This window comes from Dendrobium catenatum, unplaced genomic scaffold (assembly GCF_001605985.2).
Source record: "Dendrobium catenatum unplaced genomic scaffold, ASM160598v2 fragScaff_scaffold_706, whole genome shotgun sequence".
NCBI classification, from domain to species: Eukaryota; Viridiplantae; Streptophyta; class Magnoliopsida; order Asparagales; family Orchidaceae; genus Dendrobium; species Dendrobium catenatum.
In genome coordinates, this window is record NW_021319168.1 from 1,298,561 (window position 1) to 1,319,804 (window position 21,244).

General features: G+C 34.5%; 1 protein-coding gene across 2 annotated transcripts; it reads left to right on the top strand.

Moving 5' to 3' along the window:
* The first annotated feature begins 1,896 nt into the window (after window positions 1-1,896).
* On the top strand, window positions 1,897-14,176 carry LOC110107624 (vesicle-associated protein 1-3). Of its 2 annotated transcripts, XM_020837918.2 has the most exons (8): window positions 1,897-2,201; window positions 2,601-2,671; window positions 2,799-2,880; window positions 2,975-3,090; window positions 3,175-3,330; window positions 3,452-3,496; window positions 11,513-11,590; window positions 13,614-14,176. In XM_020837918.2, the coding sequence occupies exons 1-8, from the start codon at window positions 2,150-2,152 to the stop codon at window positions 13,737-13,739; spliced, it is 726 nt and encodes a 241-aa protein (XP_020693577.1). In that variant the 5' UTR covers window positions 1,897-2,149; the 3' UTR covers window positions 13,740-14,176. The 2 variants fall into 2 exon arrangements, with proteins under 2 accessions (XP_020693577.1, XP_020693578.1); XM_020837919.2 differs by lacking the exon at window positions 3,452-3,496.
* The last annotated feature ends 7,068 nt before the right edge of the window (window positions 14,177-21,244 follow it).

The following is a 21,244-nucleotide window of genomic DNA, read 5'->3' on the forward strand; positions in this document are numbered from 1 at the left end:
ATAGGGTTTTCGGTTCAATCTCGGATTTTCAAGTCAAAAATGAGTTTTCGTGTCACTTTCGGGTTGTTGGATCAACCCGAACCGACCCGATTTTTAAAACGGGTTGATTAGTTGAACCCGAACCCGACCCGCGCGTTTCGGTTTCGGGTTGACCCGAACCGATATTTTTTAGGATTGGATTTAGGTCGTGTTTCGGGTCGTGTTAAAAATTGACACCACTAACCAATTGTAAGTAGCCGATTGTCTTTTGCCTTGATTTCATTTCCTCAATAATTTATTCCTGAGAGTTGATTTTATTCTATTGCAATAACTCCTCATTAGTCATGTGAGTCACATAAGCTACAGATTATATATTAATTATTCGTAGTTTCATCTTCACTATTCTTCACAACATTTCTTTTTCTTGAATGTTCTAGTCATGAATTCATTATTTAATTAGATATTTAAGTTAAAAAAAAAGATATTTTTACAATTTCAGATATGTTTAATTTTAATAATTAAAAAAAAATTATATAGTGTTATATATATACATATACATATATATATATATATATATATATATATTTTTAAAATAACAAGCTCCCCATTTGTAATCATAAATGACAGTTCATATGACATTAATAAAACTAAACAACTACTCTGTCTTTGTGGACTCCTCCTCAGCTTGAGCTACCTCTTTTCCACTCAACTGCTCCCTCATTTTGCACATTTCATCCAACAACTGATTTGTATTGCTCCTGTATCTGCATCTGTACCTGTGCTGGCAACTGAACTTTCCAATCAGCTTGTGATTTTCTTACTTGTTATAGCTCCGCTTGAAGGGCAGTTATCTGTTGACTATATAAATACTCATATGAACTGGCTGTGAAGCTGGATCCAAAGAGGTCATCCCCTTGTATGCCTGGGCTTGCGAACCTAAACCATAAACCATATCATGTTACATTCCTCCTACAGCTTGTGACCAGATGCGGTACTCAGAATACTCTACATAGCTGTCAGAAGAACCCTCACCTGCTATAGCCTAACTCTCTCGAAGTTGTGTATACTCTTCCCGTGAAAGTAGAATATAAATACTCCTCCTACGGCTTGCGACCAGATGCGGTTCTTGGCCTCCTGCGCAGTTTATCGTCAGATCTGTAGTAACTATCGAAGGCCACATGCCCACATCTTAGTGGAAGTTCAGGGCCCGAAAATTACTTTGTTTGTACTATTAATATCTTTACATACTCTAGTTATGATTTTCACTTTTCAACTTAGGATTATATGGATATTGAGTAGGGATTCATGTTTTCGTAGAAAATTAAGATTACTAAAAATTAAAATTAGACTTTTTTTTTACATTTATTATTTTATTTTTCAATTTCATGGTTTGAATAGAACATAACAAATTTGACAAATAAAGATCAAAGCTAGGATAAAATAATATCAAAATCTTGTGTAATAAACACTTTGCCTTCCTTGGAGAATTTTTTACCTTCTCATCTGAAATATGAAGTGATTGTTTATTTAGTTTCTTATAATGCTATATAAGTTTTCTGATAACTGCAAATACAATCATCTTTAATTTAGTGATTTAATATAAATTATTTTAAACTTAGCTGTACATTAGATAAATTAATTATTTAAAAATTTAGATCGACAAATGTGGCTTATTGAGCTGTATTAGCTCACAGTTATGTTAGGATATGATCTGAGTCTGTATAGGTATTTCTTTCTTTTAACTATTGCACAATCTTGGCTAGTTATTAATATGCTATGTTATATATTCTGGTATGTTATAGAAAAGATAGGGATAAGTGTTAAATGTATTATGGAATATTCACCTTAGCTATAGAAAAAATAATTTCCTATATTGCGTTATTGAAATTGTGATTATATGATAATGGGGGGTGCAAATGCAAAAACGGAGGCCCGGAGGTTGGAGCTAGTGAAATCTTGACAGTAACCCCTCCTTCGTTCTCTCCGCTCGACCTCACCAACTACGCAGACCTTTCCCTCTCTACAGAACAGAAAGATCAAGGACGGGAGAGAGAAAGCTTCAGCAAAAGGAAACCCCTTTCACATTCTTGTAGCTCAGATCCCTTGGTATCGAGTTTCAGCGATCCGAATCCTCATTTCTCATTTTTGTGGAAGATCTATAGTTGCAGCCATGAGTGGCGAAACTTTTCTCGGAATCCAGCCCGCGGAGCTCAAATTCTCATGTAAGATTTCACCTTCCATTTCCGATGCACAGTTCCATTGTCCTTCATACCCATTTTTTCCTATTCGTTTACTTCATGGATTCTTGTTCAAAATTGTGTTTGCCTAAGCCGTTAGATATTCATGTTCTATTCGAGTACATAGGGTTTGGTGGAAACGGCCGGGGTGCCCATTGATTCATCAGGAGACATCCGTGTTCTTCATTTAGGAATAATGATCAACTCACTCGTCTGGATTCAATTTGATCAGGGAAAAATGAATATTTGGCTGGTCTTTCAGATTTTTGTCCAGATTTCAAATTTTTTCGTTATGGTTATTTTTTATTTATGGGGAAAACATCATTAATTATAGTTCTTTTGGTGATTTGGGTGTTATAATATTCTCATTATTTCTCTGTGAAGTTCAATGCAACAAGCAGAGCTCCTGTACAATGCACCTTGCCAACAGGACGGATCAGTATGTTGCTTTCAAGGTAATCGATTTCAATACTCTTTGGCTTCGTTTTCTTACACTAATTATGTTCATAGCTTTGCTTTCTTGCCACCTGCCTTGTTTTCTTTTCAATTTAGATATCCGTCTGTTTTCTTATCTTTTTAAAGGTTAAAACTACCAATCCAAAGAAATATAGTGTGCGCCCAAATACAGGAATTGTTCTTCCAGGATCTACATGTGATGTGTTAGGTTAGTGATGAAGTGTTCTGACATTTGAGTTCTATATTTTAAGTGAATTATCATGCAAAATACTATAATTTTAATATATTTTTAACTATAATAGTTACAATGCAAGCTCAAAAGGAGGCTCCTCCTGACATGCAATGTAAGGATAAATTTCTTGTGCTGAGCGTTATTGCTGCCAGTGGAGCCACAATGAAGGATATAACATCTGAAATGGTACATCGCCATCTATGAGGTTCTTTGTTGTATGTATCTCCTTTATTATAAGTTGATTACTAATAGGCTTTGTTAAATTTGTAGTTTAATAAAGAACCTAATAAGGTTGTTGATGAGCTTAAGCTAAGGGTGGTTTATGTTCCTGGAAGCCCTCCTTCGCCAGTCCCTGAGGAAACAGAGGAAGGATCTTCCCCAAGGTCAATTGAATTAGAGAACGAAATTCGGAATTCATCAAACCCTGTTAGTGCTTGTCACCGTTTGTATAATTTACTACTAATATTAGCACTTCTTTCACCCTCTCTTTGCTTAGAAGTATATGTTCTTTTCCAATTTTTACTGGGTATTTTGGAATCTTTTTTAGACATCCAGATCCCATGATGAACCTCTCAAAGAAAACTCCTCTGAGGTAACCTTTCTTAATGAGATTATTTTGAGGTTTTCTATTTTTTAATTCTTATCACTTTACATTGAAGAAATATGACATTTCTTATTTATAGTTCATAGGTGCTCAACCTTTTTATTTTCACTCCAACGAACAATGAAATTTGTATGCATGAGAATTGTTCATGTTAAACACGATTCTTCACAAAGAGGAGGAATGTCTTTGTTGAAAACAATGGATATCAAAGAAAAATATCTATTGGTGATCTCTCAAAATACGAAGAAATGGCATATCTTCATGAATGTGATATGCCTTGGAAGTAAAAATAAAAACGAGCAAACAAGAGAAAACTTCAGGAATACCCAAAACAGTGGCAGCCTCTCCCACTTGAAGCTGGCCTACTAAAGTCAGAAAGTGCCGACATTGGTACACTGGCCATCGCTTTCTTCAGCTTCTCGAAAGCCTGCGTTGATGCCTCCCCCCACTTGAAACTATCCTTCTTCAACTGCTCAGTCAATGACTATGCTAACATGTCATACCCTCACACAAACTTTCGGTAGTACCCAGTGAGGCCTAAGAACCCTCTCAGCTCCCTCAGGGTCTTAATTAAAGGTCAATCCAACATAGCCTCAATCTTGGATTGGTATGCTGCTACTCTTGCTTTTCTCACCACATGTCTTAGGTACTCCACATATGGTTGTGCAAACTAACATTTCTTCAAGTTGGCATACAGCTGGTGCTCCTCAACATCTCTAGCATCGTCATAACAAAATATCAAAACAATTTTTTTGAGGTAGGGTTGAAAAACCCGATTCACGAGGGACTAAAAAGTGGTTGGGTTGTTGATAAGGCCGAAAGACCACCAAAAATTCGTAGTGACTCTCATGAGTCCTAAAAGTTGTCTTGTGCACATCCCCTGACTTCATTCTGATATGGTGGTACCCTGATTTTATGTCATTCTTTGAGAAGATGACCTCCCCCAAACAGTTCATCCAGCCGCTCGTCTATTTAGCTCAATTTCCTTGTTTAGGGCACTATAATCCACATAAAATCTCCAACTACGTCCCTTTTTAGTTTTTACTAGTAATACTGGGATGGAAAAGGAGCTCACAATGGGCCTGATAATCCTTGCCTTCAACATCTCTCTGATGAGCCTCTCTATCTCATCCTTCTGAATATGTGGGTACCGGTATGGTTGGACATTGATAGGAGAAGCTCTCTCCTTCAAGGTGATAGTGTGCTTGTGCTCCGGGGGACCGGGGGTGGTGGTAATATGCTAGGCTGCTGAAGGAAACTGTTGCAGAAGCTGATGTACGCACTCCCAGACCTTGTATACCTATGAATCTCGGATCTACTCCAAACTCTGCAGCTCTACCAAGTATGTCATGCTCCCTGTATCGCCTTGACCATGATTTTGAGTGAAACCATAGTTTTGCATAAGCTGACATCCTCTCGCAGCTCCACCTTCTTCCTCTCCACATGAATCTCCATGGTTAAGGACTTCCAATCCACCTTAGTCTTCCCGATCATCTGTAACCACCTCATCTCTAAGATCACATCGATGCTTCCCAAATCCAAGGGAAGAAAATCCTCCACTATATGTATACTCTCAAGTGTCATCACCAACCTCCTATAAATCCTCCTACTCCTCTTTATCTCTCTTGTTCCCATCATGACTCTAAAGCTCCTTGTATCCACCAACTTCAATCTCAACTGGTCCATGACCCAATTGGAGATGAAGTTATGAGTAGCCCCTCTATCCACCAAGATCACCACTAGATGCTCCCCGATTTGCCCTCTCACCTTCATGGTGTGATTTGGAGAAATCCCATCAGAATTCAGGGACACTTCAGCTATATTAAGGTGTAGGTGCTCTCTTCCTTCTTCTGCTTCCTCCTCCAGGTCCTCGTTATCAGTCTCTTCCTCCTCACAAACTAGAAAGACATGGAGCGTGCGATCCTTGCACCGATGGCTCGGTGCATATTTCCTATCACTACGAAAGCACAGATCTTTTGCTCTCTTATAGAAGTTGAGTTACTTATATAAGAGCCTCCCGCTACCTCGCTCTTATTGCTTCTCTCCATCTGCCTCTGATCCTCTGCTATATGTGTTAGTTCCATCAGCTTCTTCAACCCCTTTGGCCTCAGCAATCAAAGGTTCACTCTATGTCGGGCTTGAGGCCCTTTATTACACCCCATAATCTAATTTGGACTTGTCGGCGCAATAATCATTTCTGTATAACTCACAATTGTTGCTCTGAAATCATTTTATCATTGTATCGGATAACACGAAACCATAGTATTTAAAGGAAATCATGTTAGTCCACCATCATATACAAGTCAATCAGTCTCCAACCAACGGATAAAACAATCTTTACTTGTATTTCAGACATTCTAATAAAAGCAATATCAACCAACTATTACTCAATAACATTGTCATTTTTATTCTCAAAACTTTTATAATAATATGCTTAAATAGAATACTTACTGGGTCAAATGTACAGTCAAAATGCATAGTTTCAAAATATAACAAAATTATAAATGATTGTATAAAACATCATTTCAAAACTTTAATTGTATTAAAGCACTTTTTTAAAGATTTTTTTCTGTTCAATAAAAATCACACAAATTTTAAAATACCCGGTAGAAAATTTTCAGAAAATACTCAAAATGTTCATAATCTCGATCTCAATAACATATAAAAATGTACGATTTAAAGGTTTTACCAGTACAAAGTTATACGCATTTTTCGCTAGCAGAAATATAAATTTAACTAAGAAATTAAAAAAATATATATCGAATTTTTTAAAACAGAGATAGGTAAAATGACCTTGCTCAGAACAACTTTTCCAACTAGCCTGACGGCTAAAAATGGCCTGAAGCAGCTCAGAATGATTTATCTCTCTCTAAAACCTTCTCTTTCTCTCCCCTCTGTGGCTGGCTTGGCTCTTAAATGATTAGAAGAAATGGATTTTAAAATATACAAAAATTTTCATAATGGCCTAGCGCTACGGCGCTCAATCTGGGCGATGCGGCGCTCAAAAACCTATAGCAATCCGAGATTACGGTGCAACAATGTCACTTTCTGGCTCTTTGGTTGAGTGCAGTGCCGCGGAGCTCGAACATGCGATATTGGAGAGCTCCAAAAGTGACATTATCAAATTTTGCTGAATTTCACACGCAACACTTGGGATTCATTTTAGAGACCCAAGCATTTTAAAGCATTAAGACACTTCATAACACATGCAAATGGGTTCAAACCCAAAATTTCAAATTTTTACTATTTACCTTTTTCGAGTTACACCCTTCGTGAAATTTCCCTCCATGACCGCCTCTGAAATTCCCCTTAGCCATCCTGACAACAACTTGAATTTCTCCCTGTATTCCATGACGGTTCCCTCCTGAGTTGAGGCAAGGAATTGCTCGGAAACGTTCCAACAAGCAATTTTTAAACTCCTCCCACAAGAGGATCAGGCATATATCCTCCCTCCACTAGAGCCAAGCAAGGCTTTTCCCCTCTAGACATAGCCCTGCGGCTATAAGCTTCTTCTCCTCTCTCAAGTCATTTACCACAAAATAACTTTCCACCCGATATACCCATCCATGGGCATCCTCTTCTTCGAACACCAGCATCTTCTTCCTCACCTTCGCTTCTTCATCCCAACTTCCTCTCCCACCAATAGTTCCCCCCATTTCGAGGGTGGGCATCACGGCTTTCTTTCATCAGCCTCCCATGACCCGATCCCCATGGCTTGGCTAATCCACCCCATCTCCAATTGTCCACTCCCTTTGCCCAAACGGGCTCCCATAGTGTTCAATCACCCTACCACCTCCTCCATAAATCCCACCATAAAACTCTCTTTCTGCTGTCCCCACTTCTGAAACCCCCATTCCACCCCTTATTGGAGCCCTAGGAGATGGCTTTTGATGAAAGAAACTTTCCTGGTCGAACTCATCCCTCCAGATCTCTTTTCCCTTCGATTCAGCCACAGGAACCCCACTCAAATTGTGGTGAAGATTTGTAATATGAACTTCCAGTGGGGCTTGGGATTGCATCTCCATGAGCTTCTTTTTCATCTCTTCTATCCCTCTTAATCGGCTCTCCATCGAATTGTTCATAGTTTAAAACCTTGTCTCCATCCTGAAATTAATTTGATCCACTTCCTCTTCCAATGCATCCACCTTCTTTTTTGCAATCTCTCACAAAAATTTCGCTCTGATACCAATTTGATATGCGTTGGAAGTAAAAACAGCGAGCAAACAAGAGAAAAAATGCAGGAATACCCAAAACAGTGGCTGATTTTGTATTATTTCTTCAACACGAAAGCAAGATACAAGTTATGTTATAAGTCTTAAAATGTAAACATTTCCATAGTTTTTTGTTTGAGTAGAAGATTTTATTGTCTTGTTTCAATTGTATTTAAGGAAGTGTTTCCTCATTCAATAAGACAAAAATTCTTTTTATGAGAGGCTGGTGCCAATGAATTGCACAAATTAATTATATTAAAATACGTAAGCTTCATTTGGTTTTTTGCCGATACAGAACTTTCTTTGAAAATCAATTACTTCAACTTCACTCTTTTTTGGTGTGAAATGGAAATTATTGCGTTGAAGGGGGGTTCGTAGAGCTTAAGCAATGTTGATTTTTAATCATATCCAACTAAATTATGGATTTAGCAAATTTCAGTTCTTTTTAAATTTTTTTTATAACTTAAGATATCAATTCACCCCCTTAGAAAAAATAAATAATGTTCCAGAAATTGCTAAAACTTGTATTTGAATAGCTAAAGTCTTTATGGATACATTAGAGCATAGAAACAATTTCTACTAGAATGAGTAACATCAACAATAAAGGGGCTAGCAAATATACTGCCTGAATAAACAAATAGTAACACAAAGTTGATCCTGCTATTTTTTATCTTGTAGCTGTATGTTATTTATTTCCACTTGATTGGGTTTTACATGAAGTTAGAGAGATATTATAGTTTAACTATGATTAATTTGTAATTTAAATACTTAATTAGAATGACTTGCATGTTTTAAAAGTGTGGTAGAGATGGCTAAACATTGCCTTCAATAGGAAAGCACTTGTACTTCACATCAATTGATGTCTTCCCCGTGAATTCAACCCCTAATGAAGTAAGCTAGAAACAAATTAAGTTTTCTCAAGAAAATGACTCAAAAACGATGAATCATTACTCGTCATAGAACATTGTCCTGACACCGCTCAACAAACTTCAAAATCTAGGCTTGAGAGCCACTTTTCGAGGAATAGTACTATTTAGAATTAATTCATGCAATTTGAACTTGACGTCCACAACAAATTGGTTCGTTCGAGAAGTTTTGAGAGCATCATCGTCAAGATGATTCTATATTTAGCTCATCGATCTCTCAGTTAATGTTCTAGGCAAATTAATGTTGCAATGCAATGGGGCTAGAATTGTACTAGATAAACAAAGCTTCAACTGAATTCACTACAACTTTTTTGCTTCTTTTTGTTCTCTTGACTTTGGAAACAACTTTGGGGGTAGTAGTGGTCTTCTTCAAAGATGCAATCTTTGCAAGCATCTCCTCAAGCTTGCCCACCAGGATTGTTGTTCTTGGCTATTCTTCAGTCACTCTCTCCATTGAATCTATTGCCTTAGAATTCCCTCATCACAATACGAGTTTAGGAGGGGGTTCACCTTACTGACAAAATTTGTAGCTCCTAGTAGGGATGTGGATTGGTTGATTCAAATTGAAAAATTGAACCAAATCGACCATATTTGGTTTGTTTGATGGTTTGTTTGGTTCAGTTTATGAAGTCTCAGGATTTTTAGTTTTAGATTAAAGGTTGTATGGATTTCAGTTATTAGTTCAGTTTGAAAAACAAATATGGTTAAACTAAAAGGTTGGATTATTATTGAATGAATAGAAAATAATCCACTCCCCTTTTAAGTTTTAATTGGCCTTGGTCCTTATTTTAGTGACATCCATTTGCATTTTTCAAAATTCTGCTAAACCAAAACCATACCGAATAAACCAATTATATTGTGGTTTAGTTTGTTTTGGTACTATATATTATTTGGTTGGTTCAATTATATCTAAAATTTTGTTTGGTTTAATTGGTTTAACAAATTTGTCAACCAATTCAAACAAATCAATCGAATGCACACCCCTAAATCCTTGAGGCTAACTCACTACAATCATTGGCATGACTAATTTTTTTGGTGACTTCTACCTCTTCATTGATGACTTTTGCTTTGTTGAGAACTTCATCAACAAACTTCTTTGGAGTCAATTCCTCAAAAACTACAACTTTCTCCTTTCGTTGAGTGACTTCAGACATCTTTCCTTTGCCCAATACTGAAGTCTCTACAAAAGTTTGGAAATTTCTATCAACCAGATTTGGGAGGCTGGTTATATGTTTAGGGAATTTCAACCTACTCTGAGTAGTATTAGTCACAGTCTCATCAAAAAATTTGTTCAGCTTGGCTACCAAAGAAGATCCATAAGAGTTTTTTTTTTTTTTTTAAAGATCCATAGGAGTTGTTTACATTATTTATTGGCTTTTTTTTTAAATTGCCTTCTAAAGGTCTTCCATAGTTATAGGGGTAACAACTAATCTTCTAGTGAAAATTACCATCTCCATAACAACTTCTCTAGCAACGATCTCATTAGGCTTGAAGGTTCCTGCAATAACCTCCCTATTTTATCGAAGAATCTATTCTTAACCATCGTTTGTCTCCTCCACTAGTTTAGTCTCCTTTTCTTTTTAAAGGACCTTCAATAGAGGTAGATTTTTTTCATCACAACTCTACAAGCTACTGATTTTCTAAATTATTTCAATCATCTTTTGAAAGTTTTAGAAAGAAAAGCAATAGCTCTTTTTCATCATGAATAAACTCAAAAATTGCAGAAGCTAAAAAACGAACAAAGACAAATGATTGAAGAACCAGTAATGAAAACCTTTGCAATGAAAACCAAATCTCGAACTTTTAGGATTGAAATGCTGATGTTGCTGTCACTTATCAAGAGCTAGTACCATGTTGCATCAACAAACCAAATCACCTAAGATTATTTGAGTTATAGAATTTATTCTATGCTTCTTAGCTTTTCAGAAAAGACATGAATCAGCGAACTAATATGCGCCCATATTCGTCTGGTTCAAGTTGATCAAATCATTATAAGAGCTTGAATCTAGTTTAACTAGCCTACTTGCAGACCGGGTAGTTGCTCGGGAGACTAGACATGTTCTCTTTTTATAACACATGTAGTGAACTTGCCTTGGAGGATATATGAACTCGTCTATTCGCCAAGGCTATTTGCTCGTAGAACTTGATTTTTGCCTCAGAAAACTTGCTAAGCCGCCTAAGTATTCTCGTTACAGTGAACCTGTCAATGAAACTTTCCCTCACCTTGGAATTCACCATATGTTATTGTGTTGTTGACATTTGCATACCAAACTCATCTGCTACACAACTAGCTATAGAAAGTCTATTCGGTTATTTTTCTTATAATTTTGTCATGTAACTCTTCCTATAACATGACCTTAGCCCTCAGCTGTAAATAAGGTGTCAAATTTTGGGTATGTGGATGAAAAGTTTGTATTTTTTAGCCACCGAGATATCTTAGATCCTTTCATTATTTTATCTCTCAACCTAATCCGACAAACCCCCTATCTTTCTTTATCTTTAAAATGTTGATCAGATTTTAGGCTCACTCTTGAACTGTAGCAAGAGCTTAGTACTTTCGACAGACAATATTGAATTCAACAATAAGTGTAAATTTATTTGACAGTGCTGCCTTCCTGAAAACATTGCCGATTTTCTCATTAAATTGTATTATTTCCCTCTTTCCGCACTTCTTTCTGTATTCAATGGCCTTCCTAATGCTAATAGAATTCAATTTCAGTGGAGATCATGAATAACATTTTTTATTTATAGAGATTACATGGAATGTTCTAAAAATTTAAAGATTTATATGTTCTATCTTTACTGTCATTACGCATGGTTAATTGCAGTTTATGAACTAATATGACCCTGTTATTCCTTATGTTTAGGTATCGGCTATGATTTCAAAGTTAACTGAAGAGAAAACTTCTGCAGATCAGCAAAATCAGAAGTTTCGGCATGATTTGGTATTTTTTCCATTATTTTTTTTTCTAAGAGGGAACCCATACTCGTAGTTTTCTCAATTTTTGTCTGGTTCTTTTTTGCCATGCCTTTTGTTTTTTTGAGCTTCTGAGTAGTTTGCTAAGAAGTCTTCTATAGGACTTCAAAGGATGAAGATGCTTGGAATCGTGCTGCAAAATCAAAATTTACAGTTTATAGGCTATCAATTCAAAGAATTATTCTTCTCTTTTCAACAAATAAAAAAAATATGCAAATGATAATCTAACCTTCGATTAATAGAAATTTTATATAGAAATTCAAGACTAAAAAAGTATGTGTTGATTGGAAAGCACATTACAATCAAAACAATTAGATTGTGCAAGTTTTGACTAAATTCTATCATACAGACGATCAAATAACTAATATATAGAGCATAATAAAGTAAGAAAAGAAATTGCTAAAACTGCAACCCTTCTATTCAAGCATCTTGCTGGTATAAAGAGGCAGCTTCTCCTAAAAGAGGAAACAAAATATTCATTTGCACATCCCTAGAAAATATATTTACATATAAACAGCACTCATGCATAAAGAGGAAACAAAATATTCAAACAACTTTCAACAATTAGACTGACTAATCATAGAAGAACTGATAAAATAGCATGATAAAGTCGGCAGTCATGATCTAGTTGAAAATTCCATCAAGTTATGCATGAAACAACACATGATAAGGCTCAGATAAACCGCATAAATCAATCACAAGAATGTTCATGAAAACAGAAGATAGGATCTTGTGTACAATCATGTTGTAAGCCTTGAATCCATGAAACTGCTAAGCCACAAGCCACGGTTGGGTTTGGAGACCAAATTGTTGAAGTGAAAAGGAGCTTAAAGCTCTACAACATGCAGGCCTAAATCAGAAACAATTCTAACCAGGGACTGTTGGGGAGAAGAAAACCACGCAAAAGGAAAAAAAATAAGAAATAGAAAATTGCAGTGGAAAGAAAAAGAACACCAGGATTTAACGTGGAAAAACTCAAAGCTGGGAAAAAAACTACGGAGCCCCACCAAATTAAGAAATCTACTATGAAAATTGGAAGAAATAATACAAATCTCTCTTATCTCTTGCACCGTTCTTACACAAGAACAAACCAAGAGATACACACAAGGGATGCAACTATTAATGAAAAATTAGAAAGAAAATGTTTTGTCTGCCTCGCAGTGCTGCGGTGCTTAATTCTTTGTCTCCTGTATGTATGACACACAAGGGCCGGTCCAGTAGAAGCCAAAGCTGGACCGGCGGAACCTGGAGCAACCAGGGAAGTTTCGGTCCCCTATTATGGGGTCCAGTAAGGCTATCATTCAATATGTTAGGAGAAGGAATATGGAGGGAATTACTGAAGGAAAGAATTTTAATTTGGAATTGAAATAAGAGATAAATTAATTAAAAAAAGAGGCTGTTTTTATCAAAAAAATGTAGTGAGATTTTCAGTGTTTCATATCAAACTGTTTGAAACAAGTTATTCTTGTCAGCTTTGTGGTTCACAATTCTTTGCTTCTGATATAAAGTTAATAGTTTGAGCGAGACAAGACTGATAAAATGGATAATTACAATTGGGAAAATCCTGATCTGCAAATAAGCAAATCATTTTGAACATAATATCAAGTTTCTCAGTAGTTTAAATGACAGCAGATTAAGGTTGCAGATTAAATTCTATGTTACCTCTTTTATGCTTTTCTTCCATCAGTTTTTAGTCATGAAATTGATGCAATTATCGATTGAAAACTAGTTTTGTTGGTAAAGATATTGAAAGTTATTATTAAAGTCCTGGGCTCAAATTCCCTCTCTATTAAATTTTTAAATAAAATAAGATTGATGCAACTTTGGTTTCGTTTGAGACAGTTTTTTTACTGCTTTCTAGAACAACTTTATAGAGCAAAAATTTGTCTAAAGCAGCAGAAAAATAATGATCAAAAGTTATCCTAACGAAACCTTTATTGCTGCATGCTTCAATAAGTTCTGAATGATCTCTTTGCAAAATTTTTATGCAGGAAATGCTTAGGAAGGAGAGCAGCTTACACAAAGGTGGCTTCTCTATCACATTTATTGCCCTGATAGCTCTCTTCAGCTTCTTCATTGGGTTGTACACCAAAAAGCATTACAGTAACAACCCTTAATCCAAATTTGTGTTTCTGTCTACTTAAATTGTGTCAATATCTTCCCTCTCATATTTCTCAAAGAAAGATTCAGTTGTAACTCTGTTTCTACATTAAAATCTGAGAAAGATGATTATTGAAATGTTTGAATTTGTTTTATGATGAGTGTGATATAAGAACTGATTGATTGTTCATATTTACATTCATTGTAAAATAAATTCAATAATTTTAAAATAAAAATTTATCAGAATATGCCCAAATTTCCTCCTTTCACTCCTCTTGATTGCTAGATGAGATATTTGTTTTCTTTCCAGCTTTTTAGTGTGCCTTTTGCTCTCTATTTTGCATCTATCTCTGAAGAATCAATGATGTTCTTCTCTGTCACACTATAAATACATATTTATTGTCACTGCTTCTTTGTTATAATCAGTAATCACCTTAGCATTTTATTTTTTATATATTTTGTTTCTACTCAATTTGACTGTTAATAGAACTTTTTCTTAAATGTTCATAACAGTTTCTTGTTCTATTGTTCTTGTAAGGCAATTTTTTTTATCAATTATGTGGGGTTTGTTTGGGACTGTTTTATTACTATTTTGTTTTTCAAACTGCGATCATAAATTGATTTAGCTACTACTTTCTTATTATTTTCTTACTCTACATCAAAAATTTTTATGATAAAAAGCTGTTTTTTATAATCTAAGTTGTTTTACTCATAGCAGTTTTATATTCTATTTTATAAAGCATTAGTGGTGTCAAAATGGGTTGATGGGGCGAGTTCGGCTTTGATTTAAAACTAATCTGATATGAATCTAGTTAACACAAACTCAACCCGTTTAATAAACAGGTCAAAAACTCTAACCTAAACTAGACCCACTATCATCCCTGATGACCCGAACCTAATCGGTTAATCCATTTTGGTTATTTTTTTTTAATAATGTATTAACTATTCGGTTTAGGATTTTAGATAAAATAATAATAAGATTATACCCATAGGTAAAAAAAAGGGAAAATTTTATTAAACTAGTTATTTTTTGATTAAAAATGAATTTGTGAGTCAACTCGAATATGACCTGATTAATAAATAGGTCGAAAAATTCAAATCTAAAACCTTTTAGCGGAATTTGGATCGAGTTGATTAATTTGATCATTTATTAACATACCTAGAAGCAGTCCGAACAAGGAGAAATTATCATGATTTACGTATGTTCTTGAAGTCGCACCGTCATATGGGGGAGCGGACGATGGGATGATGCCGGGCGTCATCAATGCCGCGGGCATCGTCGCGAGCAAGATGACGTTGCGCGCGTGCGAGGCTGCAAGACGAAGAGATGACGTCGCGGGCGGTGCTGTTCCAGGACGACCGGACAGTGCAGGTCTCGCCTCGTCGCCATGGTCGGCGAGGTTGTCAGGGCTTCAATGAATTCTGAATGCAGCGAAGATGAACTAATAATTGGAAAGTTATAAAGTTTTCAAAGAATTGTTCTATATTTATTTTACTCTATATTTAATTTATAAAAAAAAATATTATATATTTATTTTACTTATAATAAAATATTTAAATTTTAAAATTATTACGTTTAGTTTACTCTGCACTATTAATGCTTGTTACCAAATTGCATCTTTTTTTGTTTTGTAGATTTTTTTTTTTTTTGACATTTTCAATTATGTAAAAAGAACTTTTTTATCTGGCTCTTTGCTTCTTTAGTTTTGGCTTTGTTTGGAATATTTTTTTATTGCTTTGATTTTCATACTGTAATTACTTGGCTACTTCTTTCTCGTTGTTTTCAAGACATTTTTATGCTGGAAAGTTGCTTTCTATAATAGTTTTAAAAAAAATTATTTTCTCCATAGCAACTTTACAATTCTTTTTATGAAAAGCTGCCACCATACAAATAAATTTTTAGATTGTTTCTAGAGTCTGTGGCTTCATTTGGGGTAGTTTTTTTTATTGTTTTCTAAATCAAAATTTTAATACAAAAAGTTTTCATTCAAAAAATTTTGTACTAAAAAGTTGTCTTAAAAAGCAATGAGAAAGTTGTCCTAAAAAAAATCTTAGGTTTCGTTTGGGACGGCCTTTTTAGTGCTTCTTAAAGCAGTTTTTTTTTAAAAAAAATTGATTTAAGAAGCGATAAGAAAGTTGTCCCAAGCAAAACCTTAGTTAATTAGGTAATGAAGAACTTAGAAATCATTGAATTGGTTCTTGTGGTGCACTAGTCCTATGCTATCATTGTTATATTATAGGAGATAGATCTTTGTGATATCCTTAGTGGCCAGCTTATTTAAAAAGAAATGCATAGATCATCCTCTTGATCTTCCTTTTAAGCACATAGAAAAACAAGTGCAAGGTGAGAACAAGCGAAATTAAGAGAAGAAGAAGAAAAGAAGGAATAGGAGGAGAACATTTTGGCCTAAAAATGTCGAAGTGCCAGAGAGAGAGAGAGAGAGAGAGAGAGAGAGAATCAAAAGATCCCCTCCTAATTTGTTGGATTTTAAATTTGTTTGAATGTTGAAACTCTTTATAATTGAATTGAAGTGATTTGAGGAAGTTTTACCTAATTTTATTGATAGTGATAATTAGATTTGTACTATTTTATTTATTATAATTAGGTTAGACTAATCTTGTTTTTGGTGTATTTTTACATAATAAAGGTATGTGTGAGATTTGATTAGAGGTTTGATTTGACACTAATGTGCTTGATTAAGCTTTATAAGTGTTTGATATTAGAGCGTAAGGCTTTGTTTGGGATGATTTTTTTACTGCTTCTTAAAACAGTTTTTTAGTACAAAAATTTTAATTTTTTTACTAAAAAAGTTACTTTAAAAGGTAGCAAGAAAGTGTTCCCAAATGAAGCCTAAATATTAAATTCTAATATGAATTTTGGTTAATTTCATTTGATAAAATTTGAAGATTTGGGTTATTAACACGTTTGCAATATTTTAATCAACTATATATATTCAATTAGTTTTTAACAAATTTGGTAGTTAATATTTAAATGGACTTAAAATGATAGTAAATAAGAGTTAATGATTTTAATTATTAAAATTTGATATTTAAAATCTTATGATCAGAATAAGAAATTTTAGAAAATATAATATATTTAATAATATAAGTATCTTTGCTGTTTTTTCTAATTTAATTTTATAATTTCTAAGGCTTTAAAGAGAGGGTATAAATACATATTTACTTTATTTCGATTAAAAATTGGAACCAATTATGCAATTAGGTTCAATAGCAACTAAAAGGTTTGCAAAACTTTTTTTTAAATATAATTTTAGAAGAATTTGAAATGGGAAAAATATAGGTTGATTTTTTTAATAATTTTTGAAATATCAAAAAATATTTTCCATAATTTTCTAGATTTTTTTTCCAAACTATGTTAGTACTTTCATGACTTATTAAGGCTCTAAATCAATAAATAAAATCTAGAAGATTTCATCATCTATTCGGTCATAATAGGTTTGTAAAAAAAGCTCATTTTTCGTAAACAACTTGTGTTTGACTCACTAAAAAGCTCATGTTTAACGTGCTCATTATGAAAATAAGCAAGCTTGAACATATATTTTTAAATCGCTTTTTAGACAAATATAACCTAACAAACCTTTTGTTTAATTATATTCATCTCATTAATTGTTTGTAATACATATGAGTGTAGGTACATGTATATATTTATGTATGTATACAAATTAATTTTATACTTGTTATTTTACTTAGTATATGTTAATCATAACCCTTGGATTCTAACAAATTGTAGCATCTGATTATGTTAAATTTCTTATGATCATACTAGAATCATGCTGAACACGGGGTCAACATGCTTATTGGGGATTTAACAACTTCGATGCAAATTTGATGTTTACTAATAATATTGAACAGAAGTAAAACTCAAGCAAAATATTAAGCAAATCAGTCAAACATAATGTATATCAAGTCAGACTCATTTACACTCTTAAGCCAAACAAACAAGAAAATACTTTGAGAAGGGAACTAATGAATAACCCAAATATTTTGAGTCATGATTGCCACATGTGTGGTGGTTCCTCATTAGAGATCATATTTGGGATGGGATCCATAGGGGAAGTAGTAGGTGAGATGTAAGCTATTTAATGTCAACAAAGCGGGCAAAATTAACTAAAAATTAAAATCATACATCTTAAGATTTATGCTATTTAATGAAATTAATATCACTATTCATGATTAATCTGAGCTAATGGTGTTAATTTAGTCACTTAGCTCCCATACTGAACTAAGATTATTAGTGGTTTATGAGGACATCTCCATTAACATCACATTGATTTGAATAAACAAAGTATCAAAATTGATTAGCATGATAAGATGAAGGCAATGGTGTAAGAAAGAAGGAAGGTCATGGTTTGTGTACTGTTGTCTGACTGAATTATTAAAAGAAAAAAAAATAAGAAAAAATGTCTTTGGTTTTAAGGGTTCATAGCTCACCAGAAGGTCCTTTGTTCAAGTATGGGTCATGAAACCCTTACTAAGAGGAAATGAAGTGCCTTTAAGTAACATGGGTTCTAGTTATTCTTGAGTGAGTGTGCTGACCAAGCTCACTTTAAACCCTTGCTAGAGTTGTTGTAGGAAGCACACAAAGATGATGAGAAGGCTTGGGGAGGGGTCAAGCAAGTTTAAGGATATAAAGAGAAGCAAATAGAATGTTATGATTGTTTCCTCTTGAATTCGAATGAGCTAATGGACACACCCTCTCATCGATGTTAATCCATCATTTTGTTCAACTAAAGGAGCAATACTATCAAACTTTAGCCAACAACTCGGGAGAAGTGCAATATAGTCTCCACATGTCATAGGCTATAGCTAAGAATGTTGGACTTCCTCCACCCCTTATGCCATGATCTTTAATTGGCTTGGGTTTCCATTAAGTTTGGCGGAAGTGAAAATGGATTACTATAATGGTTTATAGTCTAATATATGTTAGATTGAGTCATATCGGCTGGTTAAGATGCTTATGAAAATTCTGGAATGGAATGTTTTCCATGTGGATTGGTCTGGCCATAGACTAGCTACTTGTTATGCTTTTGTATCAATTAGCTTAGATATAAAAGATAAAGGGTTAAGTCTAATTAAGATCTAGGCTTGGCTTGGTGGCAAGTGATGTTAGCTCAAGTTTTCAATTGGGACTTTAATTGAGTTCATTTGGGTGATTTCCCAATTAGGCTAACTTAGGTTAATATTTAATCAATCCATCTTAGGGCTAGGCTAAGCAAAGACATATAGCATTATGTGTGGTCCTTGGGTATAAGTTAAGAATTTTAAGGGTTAATTTAGCGCTAATTGAGCTCTTTAACTGCAATAAGTCTATGTTGGGCCATTAGGGTCTAACTACTAAGCTTGATTTAAATGAGCTACCTAAGACAATCAAATTTGTGATTAATCGGATTAAGTCTAGTTTTAAGAAGTTAGAGGTGATCCAATGTCTAATTGAACCAAATTCATTAGGTTGCCCAAATAGGTCATTAATGCACTCAATTTAACTATTTTGAGTTATGGTTAAGTAGCTACCAAATGTGGAGTGAAGTGTGGCTCTTAAACCCTAGTGTGAGCCACACCCTATTCACTTGGACACACTAGGGGTTTGAATTATACCTCATATCTTTTATGGACATTAAGTTAAGATTTTTTTTAACTCAAATAATGACTAAGTTTAAGGGATAACCATTTAAAAGTACAGTTTAGCTTCAGTTAGGTCTAAAGTAGGATAAAGAGTAAGGTCATGCTAGGTGTGGCTAGGTTATAATCTAGGTGTATCCAAGGAACAATTATTACGTCCTCCGATTGGACATAGAGGAACGTCCGGTCGGAGGCCAAATCACGCCAAAAAACGAGAAATACCGAGCAAATACCAAGCAATACCAAACAATAATGAGGAATACCATCACGTGAAGACCTAATACCGAGTTATACCGAGCAATACCGAGTTATACAAAAGTTGTACCGAGTTTTTCCTAGAAAAAACTCGGTACAACTCGGTATAGCTCGGTATAACTCGGTATTGATCTTCACAGAGCGGTATTCCTCGTTATTATCAAATAATACCTAGTAATACCGAGTGTAAATATCAAAATTGCATTTTCTTATGCCAAATCTTTTAAATTAATATGTTCATTTTATATATCCTTGAGGAGGCATAAAGTAAAGCTTATCATCAATTGACCCTAGCTAATGGGCATACATAATATGGTCTATCCTAATACATATAGTTAAAACCTGTCACTTAAGTATATATAACTTTGCATACATTCTGGTCCCCTAGGATAATTTTCCCAACTTGGAGATATGCTTTAATTAAATATGCCTAGGTAGTTGTATGGCACACTATGTAGTGCTAATCTTGATCCAAACAAGGTAATGAGCCTAATTGGATAGCTTTGATTATGTATAGTTAAACTATCCTATTCAATTATTTTCATATGTAGTCCTTATACCTCTGAGGTTTCCAAGCTTAACACATTTCTAAATCTATCCAATAAGACTTATTGATCCAACCTTACGAGAACTTTTTTTTTTTAATCTTCATTGTGAACTATCCTATACAAAAATGCACCCTTACATTATACCCTATTTTCTTTCAATATTTGTAAATTAAAAATGTGTGTTTCCATGTTGGTGGCACTATAGTATGCATTGAGAATAATTATATCCAAAAAAGAATCTTTGTCAAGTAGGGGGGACCATACAAGAAGAGTTGATTTGATAAACTAGTTATATTTTGAGTTGGAGGAAGTGCTCAACGTTAATATGGAAATAAGTGATTCTAAAATGAGAAAGTGTTTAGCTATTAAAGGAAAGATCTTGATGGTCTAGGAAAAAAGTTCAAATTTTCATCTCTACAGCTTAACATATCTACCCATAATTAAATACCTAATGTTGATTATTAATCTCAACTGCCCTTTAACACCTTTAGAATCTTCACATACTACCTCACTTGCACCTTCAAGTCATAGAATCTTCCCTTCATAAGGATGGTTTGACCGACCTTAGTGACTATCAAGACCTTCCTAAACATCTTGCTCACCATCTTTAGGTTGAGCAATCTTTTAACTCTAAAGGACTATATTGATTACCCTTAATCACTACTACCATCTTCTCATTCAACTTCACACATCAGGATCTAACTACCCTTAAGCATCTTCACAACCTTCTTATGTCACATATCCATTGCCTTTAAGTTGTGTTATAACTTCCTCCTTAAGGAGGCCTTTCCTAATTGCCCTCAATCACCATTGTGACCTTCCCATCCCACCTCACTCCTCACCTTCATGTTGTGATATATTTTTTCCATAATGAAAACCATTTAAATTGCCTCGAGTAACCTCTATAACCTTTTCGTGATGCCTAGCATGCTACCTCTAGGTCATGTGTCCTACCTCTAGAAAAGGACGTTCTTAATTCTTTTTATCACTTCGTCCACCTCTTTTAGATCACGTTCTTCACATCCATGAGATGTATGTCCATTCTTAGCTTCTTATATGATATTCCCTTGCCACTTGCC

What these genes read in the sequence shown, in the direction of transcription:
- LOC110107624 (XM_020837918.2), top strand. Translation starts at nt 2,150, where the DNA reads ATGAGTGGCGAAACTTTTCTCGGAATCCAGCCCGCGGAGCTCAAATTC. An exon ending in CGCGGAGCTCAAATTCTCAT is followed by an intron (nt 2,202 to 2,600) that starts GTAAGATTTCAC and finishes TTCTCTGTGAAG; the next exon opens with TTCAATGCAACAAGCAGAGC. An exon ending in ATCTACATGTGATGTGTTAG is followed by an intron (nt 2,881 to 2,974) that starts GTTAGTGATGAA and finishes TAACTATAATAG; the next exon opens with TTACAATGCAAGCTCAAAAG.